Source organism: Ambystoma mexicanum, chromosome 9, assembly GCF_040938575.1.
Source record: "Ambystoma mexicanum isolate Mex_15411 chromosome 9, UKY_AmexF1_1, whole genome shotgun sequence".
Classification (NCBI taxonomy): domain Eukaryota; kingdom Metazoa; phylum Chordata; class Amphibia; order Caudata; family Ambystomatidae; genus Ambystoma; species Ambystoma mexicanum.
The window spans coordinates 689168591-689187911 of NC_090931.1; the positions used below are offsets into that span (position 1 = coordinate 689168591).

Genomic DNA, 19321 nt, shown 5'->3' on the forward strand with positions numbered 1-19321 from the left:
TTCTGCCCGCCTATGTATTTTGAAAACTTTCTCTCCAAACTTTGGGCTGCTCTATATTGTCCTTGGGTCAAGTTTAGGTGAGTTCCCAAACATCACATTTTCACTTTGCAATAATTAACAGAAATATGCCTAAGAAGAGGGCAATCATTGGATGTTTCTGCTAATAGTATTATATCATGTATTACCATCCAGCGAGGGGGTGGGGCAGCCTCCCAGCCAATGAGGAGGCTCAGAATGGGGTCTTTACCACACAGGGAAAGACCTGACTCCGAGCCTCACAGCGGGAGGCTGCCATCTCCCCTCGCCGGGAATGAAGAACTGCGTTCCCTGAGTCCCCTGTGTAACAATACAACTTCCAGGGCACCAGTGGTCCAGGGATGAATATCGCTTTCTAAACCATCAATCAGCCCCACACCTCTAGTACACCAGAAGGGATCTGAAAAGATTGAAAACAAAAGCACATTATAAACCTGCTTGTCGAATTTTGGTAACGTGGTCGGAACAACAGGCTTATCTCCGCAATATTGTGGATCGTTGATTAGTTGCAACACAGCAAGAATACAATTATTACCCAATGATAAAAGGGACTGTCCAGTCAAGGTTGTATAAAAATATCTACTTTATTATCATCACAACAGAAAGTTCTAGCACACTACACAATACATACCAGCTTGTAAAGAAATGCTGAAGACAGACATTTTCAAAAAAGGAAAAAGGATGGACCCTGGAAACGAACCGGAGGGTAGCTGGTATAGTAATTAATTGCAAGATACTTGGTTTCAACACAAATGGAGTAGTGAGTCATAAAATGTCACTACAGCCCTTCGGAGAAGGACCAGGGGGACAGAACCACAATGTACCTTCTGTTTATAGAAGTTCTTTGTGCTTGACGGGGTCATGTCGCTTTCAGGGTGCTTTGCAGCTTCTGTGAAAGAGTTGAAGACAGGGGACAGCTGCAGGTATCAGGCAGCAGGCTGTTCAGCAAATGAGGCTGGACAGACGGCTGGAGGCTGGCCTATGTGGCAGCTCAAGGTCAGGAATCGTCTCAGTGCTGATCAGCGGGTCTGAATCACTGGTCGAGGTGTCTCGGACGACAGATGTGACTGCGACGTAACAACAGTCAGCATTGCAGTCAGTTGCAGCTCGAGGGGCTCAACTGGCTCGAAAATGTCCTTTAAGGCGGACGATGGTTGATACTTGTCAATGCACTCCTACCTTCTTCACTGGGCTTCTGTTGTCCAAACCCGAGGAGAGTTTTGGTTCAAACACTCTCTGCACTTCCCACCTAGGAAACTTGCTGCAGAGCCTAGCAAGGCTGCCTGTGTGCTGGCTGGGTACTGGTTCTGGAGCTGCTGGAGGGTCCTCTGGATTCAGTATCTCCTTCTGTTCCCTGGGAGGTGTTTAGGGGAGGGATCTTGCTTCCCTCCTGGAGATCTTGGCCTTTCTTCATTGGAGCGATCTGTAAGGCAGACTGTACCTTCAGCCAGACTCCAAATGACTGTAACACCTTGCCAAGTTTTCAGATGGTCAGCCAGAAGAGTTGCTCAGCCCTCTTTTAAAGCTAAATGGGCCCCAGTGATTGGTGTGGGCTAAGCCTACCTTAATGAACCAATCCTGGGTTCCCACCAACAATCTCCTGTATGCGTGAAGTCATAACAAGTGTTCTTTGCAAAAGAAAAGGTAAAGGGGTGAAAACATGTACTAAATCCCACCCATCGTCCCGTCTGTTGTGGATCAAAGGGTCTCTCTGGTTAATTGAGCGATCTGTGGTTCCTGATTAAAGCGGCAAGTCACCGCCAAACCACATACTCGTACCTTCTGAACGGCTTCCCCCTGGGCGTGGGGGGTGACTACTGTTAGTTCATAGTCCCAGACAGTCCTTGATACTGAGAGGCAGGTACTGGCTTCCGGTTGACACAGTGCATATTAAAGGTTGTTGGGGTTTCCTGTCTCCTTTGTTCACCTCTGCAGCTAGGCCCCATATGCGCATGTTTGAAGTATACTCTATTATTATGCTAAATATGTTAATTACTGCCACCATTCTGCAGTGCTTACACAAAAGGACAGAGGCAGACCAATTGAGCCTTTAATAGTTAATTCAGCTGCCATGGCAGGAGGAAGGTTTTGCCTTCCCCTTTATGATATGCCTTGATGTACTCTTGGCTGTCATATTCCAACAAAAAATGATAGGGGGACAGCGTCTGTAAGCTGTGTCCACCCAGAGTACACAGGTCTATGTGTATGTCGTGCGGTGAACATAGGAAAATGTGTGCGGATTAGCCCCACACATTTCCAGAGGTTGAGCTACCATCATTCAATTTCCAATTTAAAAGAAATCCAAGGTGAGCGCACACACACCATGCCGGTAGTCGACTCCCTCACACCCTGCCCCTGGTTTACGTTAAAGCCTTCACTTCACTTGGGCTTTTAACTGATGCCCTGGGGCATTACCAGACTGGTTCTGCCCCCCACCTCGATTCTATTGCTTTAATGATGCCATATTGGTCCCACTAGTGATCTAGGAATATCAGAGTTGCATGCTTCATTTACACCCTTTTTGGAAGGTTAGGATAGATGGCTAAAACCAGGATTCCTGTAGTCAGACCCTTGTGTGATGCTGGAAATGCACTGGAGGGACAGGGTCTCCCTGTCTTTGTTCTGTCTTGCCTTTTCATTTGTGTTCTGTATTGTTTTCTGCCCAGGAGTCCATGTGGTACTCCTGGCAGTGCAGTTCTTTCTCTTTTTGGTTTGGAGTACAGACGCATGGGATACCCTTATGGAACCCATGGGTGGAGGTACAACCCAGTGCCCCTAGTGTATGTTTTGGGCACCTGCGTGTGGCCCACAGAGCAGGGTATCGGCTGGTGGCAGCTCCATGCTGTATTTGATAGGTGCTCTAAGTATCCTACATTTTGGGATAGCCAGGCCGTGCCATTGGAATCAGTTGATTCCTGATAGGAAACAAGATGGCACCTGTGGCCTCTTGCTTTCTATTGCCTGTTACCTTGTTTCCCCAAAGACCTGGGAAGCCCGGACTCTGTCCCTTCCCCCTGACTGGCTGGTCAGTGGAAGTTCCAAATCTGGTATTGTAGAGAACTCCAGGCCATACTGGCTGGAGCCTTCCCAGCGACTGTATGTTGTGGGTACACCCTGTGAGTGGGACCTGGGTGAATGGAGTGTGTGACCAATATGCACTTCTTGTTGTGGATTTCTGGTTTCTGGTATGAAACACAATGACTGAGACAGCCCTGCCCAAAACTGGTATGAATGCTGTGTGTAGTGTTGAATTGCTGGGTACTTGTCCCAATACACATTCCTTGTTGTGAGTGTCTGAGAGGGAGGTGAATGGCCTGAATGCACTGTATGCCTGATAGGCAACCAATCACTCAGCAGTCAGCCAGCCAGAGTGTGACGCAGCAGAATGAATGGGAGATCAACAGTATAACTGGGGGCCTCTCACTGCTAGAATCCGTTCAGAAGCTGAAGTTGAAACTTATGCTTGATCTCGAAGCCGAGCCCGAAGAAGAAGGTTGATTGCTGTTACCTTCACCGCAATCTAAAAGCCGCTGTGATGTTGAGACTGATCCAAGAGAGGACCTGGTTAGGCACCCTCTTCCCAAGCTACGAGGGACCATCGAGCACTGCTAACCTTTGCCGAAGCTCCCTGGAAGTCAGACCCTCGACAGGCTGCTGACCGGAGACTGGGACCGCCGAGGAGAATGAAGAGAAGCACTGGACATTCCATCTACCATCGTCAACCAGGGTTCACAGGTTTGCTATAACCGCTGGAGGCCCATCAAAGCTGTGTTGCCCAGAAGCGGGGCCTGATTGACGCCGTGCCATCGATGCCCAGAGCCGCAACGCTCCCTTGATTAAAACATTTTGATTCCCGGACGCGCTCGTCTGCACCACCGACCGCCTTATCCCACCAGAGAAGGCCAGGCCGTCGACGCAACGAGGAGCATTCGCCGGTGGGTTTCCGCTACCCAAAGACCAGACGCCGGATGACTCGACGCCCTTGCTGGGCCAAAGTTCTTCACACACTCTCTGTGGTCCTGAACCAGGGGTGTTGCTAGGTCTGGAAAAGACCTGGGGCTATGCTGATGTCCGAACTATCGGGACTGGGGGCTAGCTAGCCTTTTGGTTGTAGCTCCTGAGATTCTATCCGGGGCTACAACCAAAAGACCAGGGGCTATAACCCCCTTACCCCCCTAGCAACGCCTCTGTCCTGAACTATTGACATTGAGGTGCCCGCATGCCTCTCCCTTGCAGGACATCTTCGACTCATCATCGACGAGCACCGCCAGGACCGAAGCTGCTGCCTCGACGCCGCTGAACTTCCATTGAGGATTCTCGATGTCGAGTTCACTTTCTTCGAGGCCCATCGATGATCCGTGGCTCCTGCTTTAAAGGGAGTCACCCAAGAAGGATCCATCGACGCCTCCTCAAGGAATTGTGCTATTCCAGGTACATTGGGGGTGGTAGAAACATTTTAGAAGGGAATAAGACTCATTGAATAATATATGGTCTGGACTTGTAGTGTAGCTTTATTTTACAGGTTGCCCAGGTTGGGGATCTTCACACAGAACTCTGTCTAGTGTAGGGACCAGTATTCTGCCAATTGTTCTAACCAACTGCTTTCCTCCTATGTCTATTGTTGGTTACCCTATGTCTATTGTTGGTTACCTTCATTCATTGATTTGTGTGATATTTAACCAGAGTACAGTTTATGCACTTTAATGAAATCTGATAATAATTGTGGTACCACTTAGAACTGTATATATTTGCCATTGTAGATTAACTGAGCAATAAGTGAGTTATTGTGTTTGTGTATATAACCTTGAACCTTAGTTATATAAAGACTGTGTTTTCACTAATACAGTGTGTGGACATTACTTTATGGGTGCTTGGGGACTACACTGTACTTAAGAACCAGCCTGCATCACCTCCTGAGAAGCTAGGCCTTGATTGCTCTACTATGTTACCAATAATAGAGAATCTTGGCTGGGGTCCTCTGTGCCTCACCTCTGCCATATAGAGAGCAGAAGTACAGACACCCCTCTCCAGTCTTTAAACCTTGTAGAATCCAATAGAAGTATTCTTCCTGGCTTTTTCATGGATTAAAATAACTGGGATCTGTTTTCCTCCCAGTTGTCCCTTAAAATAGCCAGGTAACCTTAAGAAAAAGACTATTACCACAAGCTGCCTTTGACTACCAAGACAGCTGGTGCAACATAAAACACCTGTGACTTTACTCCTGTCTCAGCCAATTGGGATTCCCATAAATATGCATCTTAATCATAATTCCAATTGGAATGTTTATTTTTTCTCTATACTGTTCAGAATTATGCAATATGGTTAGCAGGACACAGTGTGGGTTTTTTTGGTATTCATAATGCCTCGGTTGGGTGTTAATCATTGGTATGATGCCAAGCAAGTACCTGTACAATTTGTCTTTATCTTTTTATTTAGGATAATTTTACGAACTGAGTTAAAAAATATTTCACTTAATTTTCACATTCCTAGATCTGTAATTCCCTTAAATTCACACAGAAACAGAGTTTGACCTATGCATATTGAACGACATGTTGCCATTTGATTTTCTGTTCAAGGTATCTAGGTGCCCTAAGCTCCTTGTTGTCTGGATGCGTTCCCACACTGAGCAGCTACCTTTCGCTTGCGCTTCTCCCTCTTTAGTCTGATCCCTGAGTCTGGCTTTTTGCCCTTAGAAAAGTCTAGAAAGGATTACCCGATGCACACAGGCACCGTGAGGCTTGCGTACAGTAGTATGTACCTCGGTGGTCTCCCTCCTCCTACAAGGGGAATGCAATCATCAGAGAGCTCACCTGGGGTTATGTTCCATTGACGAACTTAAATTGGCTGCTGGCTCGGTTCCTTTGTCGGGGCCGTGTGCCTGTGGCAGGTCTGATGCTTATATTTCTCCTCCTCCTGCATTGGATTTTCGTCTAATTGCAACGTGATTGTGGAATGGATTTTAGCCCCGTTTCATCGGCTTCTTTGCTCAGCGGAATCAATCGCCCTGTAAAAACAGTCTCTGCGCTTTCACGCCCGTAATGGTCTAGAAGTTACCTGCTGATGTCAACCAAAGTTCCCGCTTTTGGTGATATTAAGAGGTTTACAAACTGAACTATGTATATATTTTCACTGAAAAAACCTTTGTTAGGGTGCAGTTATGTTGTACAAATTTAAACACAACAAAACACTCGAAATTCAGAAGTGGCGGGAACTCATGACCAGCTTAACTCAGTGCTTTTCCTGTTGATGTCCCCCATAATGCCATTTTGTATGTCATTGTGAATCCCTTTTTCTTATAATATGTATGTGCTCATGGGCTTTGCAACATGGAACTCGCTGTGTTAAGTTGGTCTTGAATTTCAATGGTTTTTGTTGTGTTAAATCTAAACAACTGAACTGCACGTTAACTACGTTTTTTTTCAGTGAATTTCAAAGGTTTTGTTCTACCATAGTTTTTTCAGGGGCCACTAGCCATGGACTACAGCCATGGCCAGTGGCCACGGCCTTCAGCCGCGTCCACTGTACGTGCTCCCCAATATGTTTCTTTTGCACTGACTAGGTGGCCACGACCTTCTGCCGTGGCTACTCTGCATGTCTTTCTGGACCACTAGCCAGGGCTTTCAGCCTTGGCCAGTGAGCACGGCCTTTGGCTGTGGCCCCTCTACATGTTGCCCAATAGCTTTCTTCCAGTCCCACTAGCCATGGCCTTTGGCCATGGTCACTCTACATATCGCTCCAATAGGTTACCTAAATGGGTCCACTAGCCAGTGGCCACAGCATGCCACTTTGGCCCCTGACATGTTGCACCATTAGGTTTTGTTGGGGCCCACTAGCTGTGGCCTTCGACCATGTCCACTTTCCATATTGCACCATTTGGATCCTTAAAGAAACCCAGTAGCCATAATCTTTTCCCACCTCTATTACACCCCACCTCACTGTAGCTGTAGAATTCCACTTTTTTTTGTTTGTATTAATCTCATTTTTTAATCTTTTTCTTTTTTCTTCTAAACTTTTTCCCATAAACGTAGCTAGTATATGAAACTTGATACACAACTTAACTATAATGTGGTGACTGGTGTTACAAACTTTCATCCAAATCAATCCAGCAAGTCAAAAGTTATTAACAATATAATTTTTTGGGGAAATGGCTGCTTTTTAAATTTCTGAAAAGCCTGTCAGCCTCTCTGCTGAAAAGCACCATGGGAGATACAGCAATCATTTTGGGAGAAGGGGCACTAGGGAGGTCATTTCACCAAACTGCAGGGGTAGCGGAAGTAACTGTTGATGACATCACAGGAAGTGATGTCATTTCACCCCACCCTGAAGTGACATCACAGGAAGTGATGGAACATGACCTTCCACCCCTTGACAAAATAGGAAGTGGCGTCACATAGCATTGTTCATAAGTACACTATGTAAAATATGGTTACGGTATCACTGTAGGTATCACTGTAATGTCATATAAATTTCATACAAGAATTGATCACCAAATGTATTGTTAATATCAGTGTGTATAGGCCCATATTAGCAAATTACTGGTGAATGCAAGCAGATGTCCAAGGCCAAATGTTAATGATGTGCTATCATATAGCACTTAAGCTTAAGTGCTTTATATAGAACATATATGCATACAATATCACCCAACCTGTGTTGGTACTCGTTTATGAACCTCGAAAGGATAAAATAACCGAGTTTGCCTTGACAGGATTCGAACTTGCAACCTGCAGATCTCGCACACATTACAGCAGCGAGCGCTCAACCCACTGAGCTATCTTACCAGCCTTAGCTATCCTACCGGCTATAGTGAAATGAGCAATTACATCTTCGAATATTCGCAAAGTCAGAAAGCAAATCACACTCAGTAGTGGATACCATTAAATTGGAAACTGAGATTTAACAGCAAGCCAGTTCATCTGCAGGTCTGGTGCAAAGTGGGCCACATGTCAAACCTGCATGGATCTACTTTTCAGGCTTCAGAAGTTTGCAAAATACAGACCATTTGGAGGTTTCATAACTGTGTATTAAGGAATTTAGAGTAGCACAGGGAAAGCAGCGCACTCACAAGGCGACCCATACTCTGGGCACTAGTTTACTCATACATGCAAACTGACATCCTGAACAGCATGCCAGAGAGATTGGAAAGATAGATACATTACAACAAAGCATTAATTGTGGCACAATGACATCAAGGACCACTTTATGTGCTATGGGCAACCATTTCTTCACTGAACACAAGCTTTTAGGCTCAAGGATTTTGTCAAGTGATTGTGGACACCGAGATGGAATGATCGTAACAGAGTCAACAGGAGAAAAAAAAACATGCTATAATTGCAACTTGTAAAAAGCAAAATACATAGTCCGAAATGGATGCTTATTCTATTTGAAATGCTTTTTGGAAGTTTTTTTCTGCATTGTCAATTTGAGGTGTTTAATAACAGACTAATTCGTTGACTCACCCACTGAAGTGTGCCTGAAATAAACCTTTAATGAGTCTAGCATTTATTTTATAGAATTACAGAAATACACATTGTTATTCCTATTCTTTCTTATTTAGGGTCAATGCTCTGATAGAATCCCCTGTTTTTTTAAGAGGCCTGAACCAGAAAGCCAGCCACTCCAGAAACAAAGAGTCACATGGTGTTGATCACAGCCCAGGAGCTTCAATTTTTTTTGTTTGTATTGAAACTTTTTTTTGTTTAGAGGTAGCAAGGAGGTGCAACCACCAAATGACGTCCCTGGGGGCACCCCCTTGTCCATCAAAGATTTGAACAACAACTGGACACAATAATATCAGACCTCTCCCGAAAATCGAGGCAACACTTGGTGCCCAAGTTGTTTCGTACCTGGTGCAATTCCATCCAGCGTTTTTTGCTGTGCACTGCGCAGAATTTTTGATTTATTTTTTCTCTATAGGAAATTAATTGGAGTAGACCAAAACAGTGTTTCTTTGCTTTCTTAATAACATTTCATATTTTAACACATTTTTCCTAATATGTCCAGTCTAAGGGGGCCCATGAAAAACTTCTTGTTTGCAAAAATCAGCCAAATTCATTATGGAAGTCAAAAGTGATTAGCAATTCAATTATCAGGTTTCCTATCGTACGTGATACTCATGCCTCCCTGATGAGTGCAAGAGGCATGAAAGTGCTCAACTGGACTGTGGAAGGTACACTAAACTGGGAACCAGAGTGCCCCCCTGGTATCCCCTAGTTTGAAAAAATATTTGTGCGTTCCGAACTCCAGAGGGGCAGCACTGGGATGAAACATGCTCCACTCTGGAGAGCCACACTGCTTGTTTTCCGCCCTGCAGCATTTACACTGTGTAATTGGAGGGAGAGTTGGTTCCTGGGTACCCGCATTGACTACAGCAACCAGAATGCCCTGAGGCCATATTTGGCATTAACTGGCAACACTTGAACAGACTGCCTACCTTATGAGTGCAAGCTGCATGAAAGCGCTTGGAGGAGAAGATCAACTGGACTGTGGAAGGTACACTACGCTGGAAACCAAGTGTGCCCCACCCTAGTTTGAATAAAAAAAATAAAAAATATAAAAAACGTTTTAGGATTAATATAATATTTGGCCCTTTTACCTTCTAAGGTTAAATGGTATTCATTATTTGACCAATTACAAACAATGTGTTGAAATTTAAGCGACCCTTTGAGTAACTCACATTTCTACTGTAATTGGCCAAATAATCGTGTACACCTGTTTCATTGCTTTAAGAGTAAAGAAGAGCGGCCATAAAGATATTTGTAAGCATTGAATATTATCCAGATGTTAGTGAATGCATTCACTGGCTGATGCAGGTCGTTTTGCTGGTACTTAGTGCATATATGCTGCTTATCAACTTTCAGCCATAAGCAGTAAGCCCCTAAATCCACTAGCCCTTGAGTGCTTCTCATTACAGTGATTGCAAAAAAATGATTGCAAAAGACACGTATGGGAGGTTCGATGTTTTTTCCAGGATATGGCATTGTTTCTGCTGGTTAGCTCTCTGGCAATAGTGATAAATCTGGGTGTTCCTTTTTGGATCCTAATGAGTGTTTCCAGCAGACAGCACAATGGAGTAGGATGATTCCAGATTCCAGGATCTTGCATCCTGTATCCAAAACATTCCCCCATGATATACATATTTAATGGCGTGTTCATATCAGATACCCACAATAGACCCTTGGTGGTGGAAATGCATCTAAACTGTCAAAAGCCCCAATCATTTGTATTATAAAGCTGGGCAATGGATTGATTTGGATAATTATGACCTGCGATCTGCAAGGATGTACAGTGTGTGGCCTTGCAGAATTAATTCATATGTATGTTCTTAGTTATGATATGATGTAATTTATAACACGCCTGCACATGAAGTTGGGAAATGCTGGGTAGCCCACCATGTGTCCAAAAGGCTGTGGCCCAAATGATGCTCCATTTTTACTGTGACAGAGCAACTCTTACATCCTTCCACTGTTTGTAATGTTTAGTCCTCTCTCAGACAAAATAGGATTTTATGTTGGGTGCCAATTCTCTCCCTGCAAATTCAATAATAAATAATTGGTCTTCTTTTGTCTTTCTTAAACTAGATTTGGCAAGAAAAAGGAGGATAAAACTGGCAAAACTGAGCAAAAGGGGAATACGAAAAATGCAACCATAAAAGAAGAAGAACTAGAGAAAATGAAGGAAGAGCGTGAAAGGTGAGTGACCGATTTGGAAGATGTTGAACAGGCAAAGAAGAATTTGAATGGCCTATGCTTTTCCTGGACAGTGCGCCTCACAGCAGTGTGAGACAGGCATGGTATCAAGAGATGACACAGACCAACAGATTTCACGTTTCAAAGAATGTTTTATTTCAATATCAGTATGGTGTAAGGCCTAACCTGCCCTATAACTAAGGTAGGGATTTCTCCTGCCTAAAGAAAACCAAGGGAGGTGTGTGTCTGCAAGTCCAAATCAAATGTATGTCTGTGCCAACACCTATGCTTTCCCTCAGATCTAGAAATAAACTGGGGTGCTTCTTAGCCAACAAAATAATGTTCAAAAGTAAAGTCGCAGCTGTTATTCGCTTACAGTTCTTCTTTGGTTTTCTGTCCCAAGTTCAATATAGTTTTAATAGCTGCTTGTATTACCAATGTTCTGACAGGTCTTGAGGTTCCCTTTCCCAAGTTCAATCTAGCGCAGTTCATACAAAAACAAGGAGGTCTTGAGGTTCGCTTCCCCAAGACAGTGTTTCCCAGTTCTTTCGGTTTTCCGGATTCCCTTCCCTACGATTTCACTGTAACACTGATACTCCTAGCACCTGCACAGTTCACTAATAAAAACAAAACCAATAGGTCCACTTGAGCCGCCTTCTATCTTGCTTTAGCATTCAAGTCACAGTTCTCCACGGTTTATTCTCAGAATCTCTTGCCTGTCACCATTTAGGGCTCCCTGGTCTAAGCACTGTTGTCAGACCGCACGGGCCACTCACTACAGGTTGCGCAACCAGGAACCACTGGCATTTTACCAGAGGCTATACGTATTCCTCGGACCCACAAAACAATGTTCCTTGATGCTTTGGATATCTGTTTCTTTGAAGTTAACCACAGGTTTCCCTTTCACAGCTTGTATAATCTACTATGCATTTCTTGTCAGCAAACCTTACTTCATATCATTAATCAATTGGTTTAGACAATGCTTATTTTCACCTTCACTGGGCTTGAGACAATGCCTGTTTCACAACACACTTGGCTTGAGGCAATGCCAATTTAATAGTATATCTTCATAAATACCATTTTCAGCGTGCCTATTACACTTTTCCAGACGCTTTTTGTTGTACACCAAGACTCCTCTAAGGAAAATGATCAATTCATTCTTTCTCTCTAACCCCAGGCAATGTTATATACAAAGATTCAGCTTTGTCATCAAAGAATACTTCACTCGCAAAATGCTTGTCTTCGGTAAAGTCAGTTAATTGATCAGACAATGGGTTGCAACTTAGTTGCTGTTCGCGGTCACTCTTTTCTATTGTGAACACTTTCAACATTCAGCTTTAAATTTCCAGTGAGCGCGTGTGAGACAAACCAGCGTTTTGTGATGCAATGAAGCTCGCTGGTGTCTGCGATGGTCTCTGTGTTATACATGTGTCACCCTCGACTCTGCATTGGCCTTTCATTTAATTTATTTAATTGCTTTTTTATAACACGCTTAATACCATACCTGAGTTGGATTCTAAGTGTGGATCCGGGATTCGAACCTCTGTTGCTTTGCCTGGTCTTGCTTGCAAGACCAGCGTGTTGCCCCTGTGCTATCCTCCTTTAGAGGTTTTCTGCCGGCTCCTCTAACACTCTGGCATTCCCAGAATGCCTAGATAGGAAGAGCACTCCTAGGAGGGTGGGGAATAATTGGGACAGTCTTCGCCAGCTCTGCTTCCCGCTTCACCGACTCTGCATAAGGGAGCTCCAGCGCCACTCATGGGACTCAACCCCAATACCTGAGGGTTATGCCTCTCAGCGTGCCCTGCCTCGCAGTATGGTCTCCTGCAGCTCCCACCAACAACTCGCCTTGCACTCTCGTTTACAACTTCTACTGCCGCTCTCAACTTCATAGCTGCTCTCTTCACATTTGCCTGAGAAGGCTTTTTAAAACCTGTAATTGCTCCCAGGTGGAGGTCATCAGGCTTATCTACTTTCTCAGTGCTGCAGAATTATTCCTCATCCCTCTTCCTCGTTTCAGTTCTTATGGATTTCTGGGACTTGAAGTTCCAATGGGAAAAATGTATGTTTTCCACAATTTGGGTTGTGCACATTCCCAAAACTACTTTAGGGTCTTTTGGAACATTAGTCTCAGTATCAACATGGTATGTTTTTGAGGGTGTTTTACTGGGGGAAGGTGGGAAAGGATAGGTAATATCCTGTAAAGGCTTGGGGAATATTAGAGTTCTCATGAAAAGGAAGTGGGGGATACTGCGCCTCACCCAAGGACATCCCCTACCATTCCCAAAGTCTCTGCTACCCAGGGAATCCTCCCTCGCTTGTTCTCCACCAGGATTGGGATTCAAAAGTGATGGCCTTTCGCTGACCACCTGGGCATGGAATTGAGGAGGAGCAAACGTGAGGAGCACGTCCTCGGGTTTCTCACAGCAGAGATAGATTGACGTGTTCTAGGCGGGTGGGGAACCAAGGATACTGGCTTTGTGGCAGAGGTAGGTGGAAGAAGACATTCTTGTGCCAAGTAAAAGAGGTTATCGCTGACTGGGAGAACTTTTTTTCTGTGTAGCAGAGTGTGGACATATTCATCATTGCTCCATTTACCAAAGTCCCGAGTGCAAGATCAACATATTAAATAGATTCAATCCTCTTCTACGTGGTCAGGGGGTGGAATATCATGATGATGTGTCCGATGTGGCGGCTGTGCATGCCTCAAACACACGTGCACCCATCAGATGCACCGCCACACTCTGCAAAGCCTAGTCCCTGGTGTGATGCCTGCTAGGGTTTCCTGCCCTACCGACAGAGATGAACAGGGTGAATGGAAGCTTCTCGCAAAATGGTTCACAGGGCTCGTTTAGCAGCCACAGCTCGCAGAGGTGCAGAGTGGCTTTACCATTTTGGATTTCCGCCACTCAACCTCAGTCTGGCAAGGTCTTTCATACGTTCTGGATGAACGGATGGCTGACCCTGTTGGCTGGATTAGGATATCCCATTGCTTTTGCATAAAAGCAGCAGAGTGCCCTCACAAATGTATACCATGCCACATTTCTCATTTGGTTTGCTATTCCAAGAGGTTCATGCACTAGGATTAGAGAGGGCGGAAGAGAGAATTGCACAATGAGGTTGCGTGCCAGCATGCTTTTCTCATGGTTTCTGTTCTGCAAAAAGGGCTCTTGCTTGCACCATATTTTAGATCTCTTCTTGAGGACGCAAGAGAAGTCGAAAACAGTTTTTTTTTTCTAAATTACATTAGCCTCTTGTCATGAGACGACTTTTTTAGTTTCTGTCATTCGTCGAGATACATACTTTCAAATCCCAATTTTATCAAAAGCATTGCTGGTTCCTCTGGCATGTAGCGGGAAGATGCGGCTTCCAGTACACTGCCTTGATCTTCTGAGAGGGTCTACGTAGACCCACTTTTAGTGTTCCGTCTGCACCTCCAAAGACCGATAACCCATGACTTCCCACACCTGCATAGCAGGCTGATTTGATGAAAGCTGGCCCCAGTGGATCAGATGCAGCCTACCTATCACAAGGCCTTCTCCAATTATAAGGAAGGTAGACTCATCCATGGACAGAATAATGGGTTCCTCGCACCAAAATTGGTCATTTCTGCAGGGGCAGGGGCCGGGCATCTGAGGAGCCAGGAACATGTCATAGTTCTTTCACCTTGCAGAGGTCTGATGCAGCCACAGTATGATGGAATGCTCTCCTTACTTCTTTTCAGCAAAACAGGAATTTCCTTGGAATTCACAAATTATTGAAATCCTGAATTTGGTCACACTTTTGAAAAAAATATAGATAATGTGTGGACCTAAATGCCTTATTTAGTTGGGCTATTGTGTGGTGCTTGCGCCACCTATAAGTTGAAACTATTGCATTAGAGTGCTGATAAGGAGAAATCACATATGAGGAGGGACACAGAGATTGTAGGTGGTGTTTGGTTATTTGCGCACTCACTGACTACCTGTGACCATGCTAATCCATATTGCCATTCCTACGCAGTTCCTGCCCCTCACTGCCCACACCACCTGATCATGGGAACTCTTTGAGCTCACTTTAATCAATCCTTAACATCAACTTTTGACTCACAGGGCCTGCCAGTGTTTTTTTTCAAAACCGCCTTTTGAGAGTTAATGACTTAATTGGAGCTGTAAACCTGCTACTGGTGTAATAAAAATATCGTAACCGAGTGTGCATTCAGCCCCTCGATTTATAAGCACTATGCATTTCCACTGAAGTCTTGTTAAAAACAGACATTGGCAAAGCCAACAGTTTTGACTTGTGTATAAGTATTAATCATTTGCCAGGCACTGCAATTAGATTCCCAGGTAGTCTCACCATTTTGCACAGGCTACCATCAATGGCCAGTCAATACCACTACGTCAGGGCCTGGAAAGTGCCTTTCCCATTGCCAACTCAAAAGCCCAAACTGTTGGCATTGCCAATGCTCGTTTTTCTTATACTAGACTGTTTTTTTCTAGCTAGTTTATTGTTATGAAATGTGTGCTTTATGGCTTGTCTATTTTTTTGTAAAGTGTCCGTACTCATCCTGGTGTCTAAATTGTGGTATGAGAACAATATATAAATGCATGTAAAAACAGAACATTCTGTTCCCTTGCTGTTTTTGATAACATCTTCTCATTTTCAATCGTGCAACCTGAAATTGATGGCGATTGTTCTGGATGTTACAGTGGGTTGTGGCAATCATCTAAAGATGGGGCAGTTCATATGTAGGAGACCATTACTCTTTTCCAGCTGGCATTAACCCTCGTGTCGTAGTGTTTGACTATTCCTCTGAGCCATATGCCATCTTGTACTGTTGGGGGTTGGAGGGAAATACCCATGATGAGTAGCCCTTCCAAAGACCTATATCCAAGTCCATTCTGGTTACATAGGACTCCTTTCTTGAGGGTAAAGCTTGGCCAGATAATTGGTCTTCGTATCAATTGGCCAGCACCATGAGAAGACAGATCCTTCCACTATCGCCATACACAATCTGAACCAGAGGTGTGGCCTTTTGTATTTTGTAAGAAGGAAATGACTTTCATTTGAGCACTCGCAAAGGGATTGCATTGTCCGATGTAGACATGAGAGCAAAAACTCTGCTGGTGCAGTGAGCAGGATGGAATAGACTTCCCGCAGACACAGGCTACACATATATGTTTCTATGAGCCCTTTCGATCCATTGCATGTTTATCCTATACACTTGACTGTACCACTCCACAAGAAGAAATGCCAAATTGTTTCTTCACATGAGTTTTTACAAGAGAGGGTGTTTGGAAAATATCTAATTTTCCATTTGGAATTACCCCTAAGCATGCCCTTGTCCCCCGGCCTCCCTTTCCCACTGACTCAACAGACTATTGGCTTATTAAGGTAATTGCAGCGGAACAGGGTTCTGATCACTTGCCACTGAGTCAGAAGGATATTGTTGCCAGGTCCGCAGTTGTCAAAAAATGGCCTATGCACACAAGAAAGTTGTGATTCTAAATCTGAACGAGAGATGCTTACAATTAAATATCTGACTGCTGTGAAGTGATTTCAGATTCTTTTATGTGTGACTGTGTGGAATTCGACCATCCGCACAGCGGTTGTCTGCTTGCCTGGCCTTTTTTGAAATTTTAAATGAAATTGACTGATGGTAGATCAACTTCAGGAAAATGTGTGGGGCTAATCCACACACATTTTTCTATGTTCACCGCACAACATACGCATAGATCCATGTGTGGGCACACCCTTCAGGCGCAGTCCCCCCTGTCATATTTAGTTGAGATATAACAGCCAGGAGTACTACACCGTGTCATCTCAGAAGGGGGAGGGCCAAACCTTCCCCCGCCAGGGCCAACCTAATTAATTAACAAAGGCTCAATGGATCCACCCTGTAATTTTTTTTTTTAAGCCCTGTAGCCAAGTACCCCTACTCCAACCGCCCCACCCATATTACCTGTCTATTGGAAACCAAAGTGTGAGACATACATGGAGCAGTTGAACAGACAAAGAGCAGAGTATGGACTCTGCAGTACCAGTGAAAGTACCAATAGCTAAGAAGATCTGGGAGGCAAGGTACTCATTTTAGAAAACCGTACCAGCATACAAGAAAATATGATGGCCATTTGAATGAGATTCCTGAAGACGCAGAGCAAATGAAGGGCAAAGATGAATGGTGACATCACACAGAATTGAGCTGACGTCTGTAGAAAAAATGCAGAGACCAGAGAATAAAGATATTCTATAAGGCATCAAGGATAAGTTACATCTTGGGATAAAGGTGAAGAAGCTTATGCCATAGAAACAGATGAAGATATTAATCTAGTTTACACGTGTACAGATGCAAAAGCAATGCAAGCAGACAAAGTAATCTTAAGGCTGACTTTATTGTAAATCGATTGCGGCAAGCGCCAATATATACATATATATATGAATATGGACGAGTAAAGGATGGATGTTTCCACTACGCATTATAAGCAGTGCTGGACAGTAGCAAGAAGGCCTCATTTCAGTGTGTCGCAGTTAAAAAGCAAATTGAATTCCAAAATGAATCTCAGCAGAAGGAGTTGGATGAGCCAAGGAAGCCAAGGTCTTATCAAACTGGAGTGAACTGACATTGGATACAATTTGTGTGAAAGAACAGAATCTCCTGTCCAGGAGGCTTGATCAAAACAAAGGACGTCTGAGGAATATTAGAAAATAGTATTTTAATATACTAAAAGGCGTGATTCCATGGTCTCCAGTCAGGTGGAAGAATGAAGTTGGAATAATGAGGTGGTCACACCTACGCACAAGGGCAGGGTGTGCCCACACTCCTTAAAAGTTCTCAGAGCACAGTACACACTCAAGGCCAGGCTTCAAAGCCCTAATTGACACTGAACCATTGAGGTGATGATGGATTGATTTGCTAATTGGTGGGAAGCTAGTCTTAAAATGAGCTCATCCGCACCTGGCTGTTCAGCCTGCCTGCTGCTAGACGTAGGTGGAAAAGTACTGACAGGAGTTAGAAGCCAACCAATTGTAGAGGACCGCGTACTTAAGGGTCCTATAGTTTGTGTAGACAATGGGACGTTGTGTATTTAGTGGCCATTTTAAGGGAGGGCTTATTTGCCCCACCTGATAAGAACCCTATCACTTTCCTTCACTGTTCTATACTAATATGGAACTTATACTTAGATGGTCACTTAGAGGCTATCACTTCCCTCAATAGGTTTTTGTAGTTTGCCACAGAGGATGACGTTGGTATTGACGCAGGTCAACACGTCACTGATGACAATTTTGTTTAATATAACCTCTGTTTTTTGTAAGATTCGTTGAGTAAGAGGATCGAGCGAGCGCTGATGTTCATTGTACTCCCGGGTTTAGATAATTGATATTAAAACAGATTTCCTTTTGCCAAACTGCCAGAGTTGTTTTGATTATTGATGTATGAATAAAATCTGTATCCCCATCCATCTCAAGGGTAATTGCTACTCATCAAAGGGGCTGGGATATCCAGTTCAGCAGCATTAACTTACTAATCAGTGTTTAATTCAAACAGGTCCCCATTGGGCCTGGCTGCAAAAGCTAACAAAGGAGACAAGAAACTCCAACACCCTTTAATGTGCACTGTGTCAACCTGATGCCAGCTCCCACCCTCAGTATCAATTGACAGTGAAATGGCATGTCTGAGACTGTGTGTTTACAGTAGTTATCCCTGCAGGGAGACCCCATTCAAAAGGTATGAGTATGTGGATTGATGGAGCAAGAAATTCTGCTCTTGCTGCAGCTTCAAGGGAGACCTGCTGCTTTAAACTAAAACAACTGAGAGCTCCATTAACCAGAGAGACCCTTAGATCCACAACAGAAAGGAAGATGGGTGGGGCTTAGAATTACATGTTTTCACCCCTTTACCTTTTCTGTTGCAAAGCATTCTGATTATGACCTCGCGCATACAGGAGATTGCTGGTGGGGACCCAGGATTGGTTCATTAAGGTAGGCTTAGCCTACACCAATCACTGTGGCCCATTTGGCTTTAAAAGAGTGGCAAGCCCCTCTTTTGACAGATCATCTGAGGGCTTCACCAGAAGCAGAAGGGAGAACTCTTCATTGGACCCTGGCTGAAGGTACAGTCTGCCTTACATCTTCCGCCATTGAAGGAAGGCCAGGCCCTCTAAGAGGGAAGCAAGATCCCTCCCCATCTCCCAGGAAACAGAGGAAGATACTGAATCCTGGGGGACCTTCCAGCTCCAGAACCGGTACCCAGCCAGCACACAGCATGCCTTCCTAGGCTCTGCAGCAAGCTTCCTGGGTGCAAAGTGACAGAGTCTCTGAACCAACCCAAGGACAAGGCAGCTGCCTGCAGCACTCTCCTCTGCTTAAGGCCATCCACCATAAAGGATGACACAGGCCCAATGAAGAAGCTAGGAGAAGTGCATTGACAAGAATCTACCAACGTCCGCCTTAAAGGACATTTTTGAGCCAATCGAGCCCCCGAGCTGCAACCAACTGCACCGCTGACTGCTATTGCGCCGCAGCCACTAAAGCTGTCCGAATCGCCTCGACCAGTGTTTCCGAACTGTCGACCAGCACTGAGACAACGATTTCTGACCCTGAGCTGCCTTGTAGGCCAG

General features: G+C 44.5%; 1 protein-coding gene across 3 annotated transcripts in view; it reads left to right on the forward strand.

The window, feature by feature from the left end:
* PARD3B (par-3 family cell polarity regulator beta) overlaps nt 1-19321 on the forward strand; it is a 2582324-nt gene that overhangs the window by 1767028 nt on the left and 795975 nt on the right. For all 3 annotated transcript variants that reach the window (XM_069615556.1, XM_069615558.1, XM_069615557.1), the window contains exon 19: nt 10614-10724. In XM_069615556.1, the coding sequence (XP_069471657.1) occupies nt 10614-10724 (111 nt within the window). The remainder of the gene's footprint in view (nt 1-10613; nt 10725-19321) is intronic.